At 39.4% G+C, this 8,913-nt stretch overlaps 1 protein-coding gene across 2 annotated transcripts in view; it reads left to right on the top strand.

Moving 5' to 3' along the window:
• The window catches only part of LOC112561533 (probable serine carboxypeptidase CPVL), a 16,031-nt gene extending 11,059 nt beyond the window's left edge, over window positions 1-4,972 (top strand). The window contains exons 11-13 of one of the 2 annotated variants that reach the window (XM_025234092.1): window positions 268-444; window positions 635-808; window positions 4,355-4,972. In XM_025234092.1, coding sequence (XP_025089877.1) covers window positions 268-444; window positions 635-808; window positions 4,355-4,480 — 477 coding nt within the window. In that variant the 3' untranslated portion in view covers window positions 4,481-4,972. Of the gene's footprint in view, window positions 1-267; window positions 445-634; window positions 809-1,746; window positions 2,149-4,354 lie in introns of those variants that run through there. The other variant, XM_025234091.1, reaches the window with a different exon arrangement.
• Window positions 4,973-8,913: the final 3,941 nt, after the last annotated feature.

Here is an 8,913-nt window from a genome sequence, read left to right on the forward strand (position 1 = left end):
TGCAGAGATATATGTGTACCCTGTTTCTTGTGTACAGTAACATGTAACTATATATAATAGTGTAGTTATTTATATATCTAAATTAGTAACTAAGAGAAAAGTGTGTATAATATTGGTTAGAGATAGAACCATGAATGATAATCATCATCTGATACGTGTCTACACAGTAACCGCCGATGATAATCATGATCTGATATGTTTCCTCTGTTATTTGAATGGCTGATGTGCTGATTGTGTGACGGGTGTGTTACCTGTGTGTTTGGGTAGCAACTAATTAATTGGGACAAACTGCTTGTCCGCTACCTGAGTAAGCCGTCAGTTCAGAACGCCCTCCACGTTGGCAGACGACCGGGAACATCGGGAGCTATGCCGAACCCCTTCAATCCCCTAGAGAGCATCGAGGGCGTTAGAAAGGAGATGGCTCTACTGATGGATCACTACAAGGTCAGTTGCCGTGTCCAGCTGCTAAAGGAGGAGACATACGTTTATCATGCAGTCTCTAAATGACAATGTAACTGTCAAAGGTTCTGTATTGTAATATAAACTGTTTACTGCTGAACATTATGATGAACTGCCCTAGGCTTCTGTGGGATGTTAACTGTCCAAGGTTGTAATTACACCGCCATTGTCTAAGGTTCTACACTACACGGGCAATATGGACATCATTGTCAACGTCAGAATGACGGAAGCTTATCTGATGGCCACACCGTGGTCAGGTCAGGCCGACTACAACAACAGTCAGCGACACCCTTGGTGGTACAACGGACGGCTGGCTGGCTTCTACACCAAAGTCCACAATTTTACTCGTGTAAGGCGGCCTTCAAATTATATCGACACCTGTTGATTCCATTACTTCTCTCTGTCATAGTTCTATTGCTTGAGAAGAAACACATCATGAACTAGAAACTGTTCCTAAAGTTCTGAAGTAAAAATTAATATTTTTGAAAAAGAAAAGGGTTGGCATGGACCTGTATTTATGTACTGATGTTTGTATGCCGAGATTCACTCTTGGCCTCTTGTGAAGTGATCCGCTGTTAGTCTCGCCGAGCCGTAACAATGAATGTGAATAAACCGGAAGCTATGTCGTCTAGTGCCTTGTTTTAATAGTTATTCTGAAATGTCAATAAACCGGAAGCTATGTCGCCTAATACCTCGTTTTAGCAGTTAACTTGAAAAAATCGTCTGCCAGCAGTCCAGGGATATTAGTTCGTAGGGTTGTGAGAGTTATGGCTTAGGCAGATGATCATTACTTCCAGTAACAGGTAGCAGGGCTTCTGCTTACGCAAAAAATTGCGTACAGTACGCATTAAAAGTTTGGAGGAACCCTTCAATTTTCGTCAATGGGGTCCCCTTCAAATTTGGGCGAAGAACAGGGACCCCTTAAAAATCTGAGGAAGGTGTCCCTGGGACCCCAAAGAATTTAGCCTTAGCAGAAGCCCTGGGTAGAAAGGGAAAGTTGCTGAACGACCAAATAAAACTTAAACTGGCAACCTTGTGCTCTGATATGAGGCGCACTGACCACACTGACTACATGGGTTTGTGTAACAAGGATTGAAATCACGAGGTGTGCACAGTTATAAAACTTTCTTCGGTCTGACTGTGACCAAAGTGTCCCTGACTATCTCCCAGGGACTCCGCACTAGGGCTAAATCAGCAGTTGGGAGGACTAGCTACTGTGCCTTATATCCGTGCTATCCCGCTACACGATTTCAAAGGTTTGCAGTTTTATTTCTATATTTTGTTTAGGTGATCATAAGGAACGCAGGCCACGATGCCCCACGTGACCAGCCGGAGTGGACGCTGGCAATGATGCAATGGTTCATCAACGACCAATCCTTTTCGCCATTTTCGACGAGTGGCGCTGTCTTATGACGGTTGGCGTGGAGGCTAGGGAGCCTTAATATCAACTGTCTTGTCATCGCGATCATCTTGATATTTATGTTGGGCTGCTGAGTGCTAAGATATACCATATAGCACCCTTCGGCCTTTCTGTTAAAACAATATTTCTGAAGTACACTAGGGATTTCTGGGATTAGCAGTGTTGTCCATAGGAATGGGAATCCCATGGGAATCCCATGGGAAACGTCCCATGGGACGGGATGGGATGGGACAGCACACATTTGTATTTCCCATGGTAGTCGATACTTGATATTGCAAAATAAATTTACTGTTATTTCATTCATCAAGGATTTAAATCTTTCCTCTGAATCATCTATTGTATGTGAAGTAGCAGGAATTATAGAACAAAAGCCGAAAAGTGGTTTTCAGTGTTGTCCATAGGATTGTTAATACCATGGGAATCCCATGGGAAACATCCCGTGGGATGGGACGGGATGGGACAGGCATAAATTGCCATGGGACGGGATGGGACGGGATAGAAAAATATGTCCCATGGACAACCCTGGGGATTAGAAACTTTAAGAATGTGTATTTTTCATTCTACGAGATATAATGGTTGTGGGGACTGTAGTAATATCAGTTAATAGTGAAATAGAAGTTGTTATTCATAACAGAAGAACATTTCATTCAGTCTAAACTTCTTAATCCGTCTTTCAGTGAAACATTCGTTTAATATGTCTTTTAATGGTACACACATCTTACTCAATTTTGCGAATGTATTTCATATTAGCAATATTTTTCATTTTAATTCATTTCGATTACTTGTACACGTATTCGCACACGTACCCATGCACTTGTCTCCTTGATACTGAGTTAACACAGAACTGATGGTATCATGAAGATGCATGCATAGACTGGCGATAATTCGCTTCGTGAAGTATTTTGAATCACATACCATATTGTCTTGAGGCGATCTTAGTAACCAGAGGTCAAGCGACTAGCTGTACTGGTTTTAACGCCCTTTATTATATTGTACATTTTAAGAGTGTTTGTTGTAGACATGTATATTGCAAGGGATTTTATACAGTATGTGAATGTTTTAGATGTATGTAGTACATATAATAGAGTTTCTAGTTTGGTTTGTGGTGACAGCGTACATTGAGTGATACAGTATTACTCAGTATTACTAAGATACAGTATTACACAGTATCACTAAGATACAGTATTACACAGTATCACTAAGATACAGTATTACTCAGTATCACTAAGATACAGTATTACACAGTATCACTAAGATACAGTATTACACAGTATCACTAAGATACAGTATTACACAGTATCACTAAGATACAGTATTACACAGTATCACTAACCGTTTACATATTTCTGATGCAAACGTTTGTGTACCTGCATCTCACTTGAAGATGTATCGTGGTGTATCGTGGTGTATCTTGATCATACAAATTAAACAGCATGTGCAGATATTGTAGTGTAGACAGTTCGTGGAATTTGATATTTAAGCCTTAGTTTCAATCCTTATCTACCTAATGGTTTATTGTTTTTCCCTTCCACAAAACATCATGATATTTATCCAGCCCTACCTGCCACTGTTGATGTGTTTGACTTTAGTTCCCTTTGGATAATTTCTTTTGTAAACCTCGTCTTCACAGCCGGGAAAGCGATTTATAAATGTGCACTGTTGTTGTTCTTGTTGTCGACGATGTTCTTGATTATACGGAGAAAAGGGTGGGTCACATGAACGCATTAGTCAGAAGATTGTCAGTTGTCTATAACCCCACAAAGGCATTGTACTGGCCATTGAAACGCATGTAAAACAATCAAGGAAAACGGAATCTTGTTGTCAAAGAAGAGACAAAATTGTCCTTTGTTACTTTCACAATTTTTTGTTTATTTTTCAAGACTGTATGCAATATGTGTAGATAAATAAACTTGTTAGATGTAACCGTAAACTTAAAAAATATTGTAAATGTTTAGAAATGATTATGGGTGTTATTGCATTTTAACAATGTAATCCAAATAAAAATGACACATCGCTGTACGAATAGTTTGGAGATTATTACTGAAAAAAAATTATCTGTTTGTGTATGTACTTAAATCCAGTCTGTATTGGTCCAGGCGAGGAAAAAGTCTCAGGCGAGTATCTCAGAGAAGCTTTGACTCGGCTTTTTTGTATTGATCATTACTTCCAGTAACAGGTAGAAAGGGAAAGTTGCTGAACGACCAAATGAAACTTAAACTGGCAACCTTTTGCTCTGATATGAGGCGCACTGACCACACTGACTACATGGGTTTGTGTAACAAGGATTGAAATCACGAGGTGTGCACAGTTATAAAACTTTCTTCGGGTCTGACTGTGACCAAAGTGTCCCTGACTATCTCCCAGGTACTCCGCACTAGGGCAGCAGTTGGGAGGACTAGCTACTGTGCCTTATATCCGTGCTATCCCGCTACACGATTTCAAAGGTTTGCAGTTTTATTTCTATATTTTGTTTAGGTGATCATAAGGAATGCAGGCCACGATGCCCCACATGACCAGCCGGAGTGGACGCTGGCAATGATGCAACGGTTCATCAACGACCAATCCTTTTCGCCATTGGCGACGAGTGGCGCTGTCTTATGACGGTTGGCGTGGAGGCTGGGGAGCCTTAATATCAACTGTCTTGTCACCGCGATCATCTTGATATTTATGTTGGGCTGCTGAGTGCTAAGATATACCATATAGCACCCTTCGGCCTTTCTGTTAAAACAATATTTCTGAAGTACACTAGAGATTTCTGGGATTATAAACTTTAAGAATGTGTATTTTTCATTCTACGAGATATAATGGTTGTGGGGACTGTAGTAATATCAGCTAATAGTGAAATAGAAGTTGTTATTCATAACAGAAGAACATTTCATTCAGTCTAAACTTCTTAATCCGTCTTTCAGCGAAACATTCGTTTAATATGTCTTTTAATGGTACACACATCTTACTCAATTTTGCGAATGTATTTCATATTAGCAATATTTTTCATTTTAATTCATTTCGATTACTTGTACACGTATTCGCACACGTACCCATGCACTTGTCTCCTTGATACTGAGTTAACACAGAACTGATGGTATCATCAGGGTTGTCCATGGGACATATTTTCTATCCCGTCCCATCCCGTCCCATGGCAATTTATGCCTGTCCCATCCCGTCCCATCCCACGGGATGTTTCCCATGGGATTCCCATGGTATTAACAATCCTATGGACGACACTGAAAACCACTTTTCGGCTTTTGTTCTATAATTCCTGCTACTTCACATACAATAGATGATTCAGAGGAAAGATTTAAATCCTTGATGAATGAAATAACAGTAAATTTATTTTGCAATATCAAGTATCGACTACCATGGGAAATACAAATGTGTGCTGTCCCATCCCATCCCATCCTATGGGACGTTTCCCATGGGATTCCCATGGGATTCCCATTCCTATGGACAACACTGCTAATGCCTAAAAATAAATTCTACCAGAGGAAATCTACTTACTATAACTAATGTTAATATAAATAATTAAAAATAATAAGCCATTGCTTACGTATCCATAGCCGGCGTCCCCAAAACGGCTTCTATCTGGTAATACGCGTCCATCGCATAGGATGGCAGCTATGGTGTCACAGTACAATTCGCAACCCTGCGCGTAAATGAAGGAATAAATAAGGGAGAAAACACGGGAACCTTTAGGACTTGTTCCTTCAGCGATTACTTCCCTTTAAAGGGTGAAAAGGTCAACCAATCGTGTGTTACCTCGTGTAAATTCCACTCTGATGTTTCGTTTACTAGGGCGCCATATTACATTCGTTGGGGGGTCACTCGATTTGACGTGGATTTGTACTCAAACAACAGAAAATGAGAAGTAAACAGTAAGTAATATTTAAATTCTAATGTATATTCAAATAAAATATGATCTTGGTTGGTACTTTATGCTTGTATATATTATGTAAAAAAAATTTTCTTAATTTCTGTCTTGTGTTACCTTCCGATACGTTTGGAAAAATCTGCCCAATGCAGTTACTTTCTTTGATGTGAGCTTACTACAAGAAATCAGAACCTATAATTCTTGAATTTAACACCATGCAAATGTTTTTAAGAAGCTCTTTTAAACGGCGTATCGCATATATTTGTCGTTTGTGTAGTTTAACAGATATAATTTTTTTTAAAACACCGGTGAACATTTGCTTTGTAGGCATTCGGTTTCTCCGTCGTGAAGCGTCTTCGCGCGGCTCTGTACCTTCTTTGCGTACCGATAATAATATTATTAAATGCATCAATCTGATTTTTTTTTGACAAGAACAATGTTTATTCATTTCAAGTTTATATGCGGTTATCAAAGTGTGATTCCTGGCAGTGTAACTTGTGCTAGCATGATACATCCTGCGCAACCCGGTTTGAAATTTTTTTTTAAAATTCCATGATAACAACCTAATTTGCTTTGGATTACCTAATAAGTAACTGTTCATGAAGGATTCAGATGTAAGCAGTTTTGTTTCACACTGTTTGATCTCGTATTATTAGTTTAAATTTTTTTTCTATCTCTAACAGTTATTTTTTTATGAATTTTTGAAATTGGTGAATTTCCGTGCGTACGGGGGGATTTGAGCTCCAAAAATCGCGCCGTAAGCAATGAGATAATAATAATAATGGGATTCATATAACACATAATCCTCTTTGCCGCAGTTCTTATGCGATTTTCTAAAAGACTGCCAAGAACACCAAACACATAATAATATCAACCTTGTACAACAAGATTTCACATTGCGCTTGCAATACTGAACATATAGTTTTTATCGTGAAATGCAGTAGCCAGAACTGCAAACCTCTAGAATATCTGGAAGAAAACGTGGGCCATTAGGATCCCAAATACTTGTTTAAGAAGAGCTCGGTGGTGGGGGACCCACAGCAAGCAGGAGAATAGCGGACAAAATTGAGAAATCCTGGGGAGCAGGAAGCAAGATGACACATTATGGGACAATAGCACGTAAGAGATAACGAAGTCAACAATTTTTTTTCAAAGTTCCATCGCTATCTTAATAATGATTTAGTTTATTCGATGAAAGCGGGGCCTGCTTTAAGCAAAACAGCAATAATGTTGGCCCCCATCTCAGCTCGTTTGGACAGTTTCGCTTAGCTTTACTTCCAAAGACCATCACCCTGGCTTACTTTTCTGAATCGCTTCTTCTGGAAGAACTTAATCTCCATACTATGCCTATACAGGACTACGAAAATAGACTTTGCAGTTCCACCAGCGGCAGTTTGGGGCGATACTGAGTGATGGCTGTCCTCTACTTCAGATGTTTGTTCTTAACTAAACCAAGAGGCTTCGTTATTAACTGCCTGCAATTCAGTGTAGGCAAATTATGCCGAGGCAAATTGCGCGGCGGACCTGAAGAGCCGCCTCCTGCTGCAGGTTTTGTCCCCCTGGTTGTGGCTGCTGTTGCCGGCAGTTAATAAACATAAATGTCACAGGTGATAACCAACACTTTCTTGTGTAGGACAGGGATAGAATGTTGATATAAGTTCTCAGAGAAATTTGCCTGCAACCAAAAATGTTTATACACAAATCTGTACCATCATCACCACTGTCGTCACTATTATCATCACTGTCATTAATATTACCTTCATCTCTTGTCGCAAGAAATGTAGAAAACCTTACCATAAGTCGAAGTGAATTTTCATTTTTTATTTATCAGTAATTTCCAGCAAGGAATCTCTCTATGTATATATTTATCTACCCATGTTTTTTCCTCTTTTTCTCTCTGTGTTTCATAGAATCTGTTCTCCAGTCTTCAATGTGACCAGAGGATTATGATCAATGTAACGTAAGGAAGTTAGAAACGTTCGATAATTTACATACAGTATATTACCTCTTAACTCAGTCTTCCAGCCAATCGTGAAAGAATTTATCCTAGAGGCAGAAGCCTGATTTCTTTTTTCTTTTTAGCCCGTCCTCCTGCCTCTTACCGGCTATTCTGGGATGTCTCCAACTCACTGGGGCCCAATCTTGACGACCGGCTTTTAATGCTTGAATAAAACTCGACAGGAAAATATGCTCTTGCGACAGCAAGGTACATGCAGCACTGAGTAATTAGTCACGATTCTCTACCCAGACTCACACCAAAAGCACGGTAACCTCCCTTCTCCACGAGAAATGACGAAACGGGAGAGAGAGGAGGGGAGAGGAATAGAGGATATAGATGAAAAGAGAGGCAGACAGAAAAATAGACAGACCGACAGAAAAAGAGATATAGGGAACAAAGAATGGAGAGAGGAAGAGAGAAAAAGAGAGACAGAGAGATAGAAAGAGGGACATGGGGAACACAGAACAGAGAGAGGTAGGGAGAGAGATGAGAGAAAAAGAGAGCAGAAAGACTTCTATCTGAACATACTGTCATGGTCAGGACTGAATGTATTTTCCACAAACAAACAAAACTAGAATATATAAAGGAGAGAAGGATGAACAGCGCAAATAACACAAACAAAGACAATGAAATTTTCAAACTTTATTTTTATTGCTTTTTTGTCTTTCTTTTTATCTCCTCTTTCTTTCCTCATACACCACTGTTAGTTTGGCTCTAGTATGGTTTGTTTCATTTTGGACAACCCAATGAAAAGGAGTAAGAGAGGGAAAAAGAGCAACAACAATAATAACAACAAATTGTAGTTTGCAACTGAAACTCATTTAATTTATTTGCACAGTTTCAAAACCTTCCCCCTTCATCTCATGATTCACGTAACATTACAAGAAATTCAAAGTTTCTTATTTGCAGGTGAAGTACAGGTATACAAACAAAATCAGTGGCTGGAGGCACTGTCATTCACATTGATATATAACAAAGTAATATCACCAGTACAACAATGGAAACACAAAATTTAACACTGGCACTGGTCCTACAGTTGATATCTGAAAGCTGGGCCATAGAAACATTGGTGCCCTGATCTTTCAGCAAATTACTAACAATCTGAAGTTGAGTGTTGTTTGCCTTTAGCTTCTTTAAGAGATGTTGGGCAATCTTCTGGCCATCTGT

Source organism: Pomacea canaliculata, linkage group LG4 (genome assembly GCF_003073045.1).
Source record: "Pomacea canaliculata isolate SZHN2017 linkage group LG4, ASM307304v1, whole genome shotgun sequence".
NCBI lineage: Eukaryota > Metazoa > Mollusca > Gastropoda > Architaenioglossa > Ampullariidae > Pomacea > Pomacea canaliculata.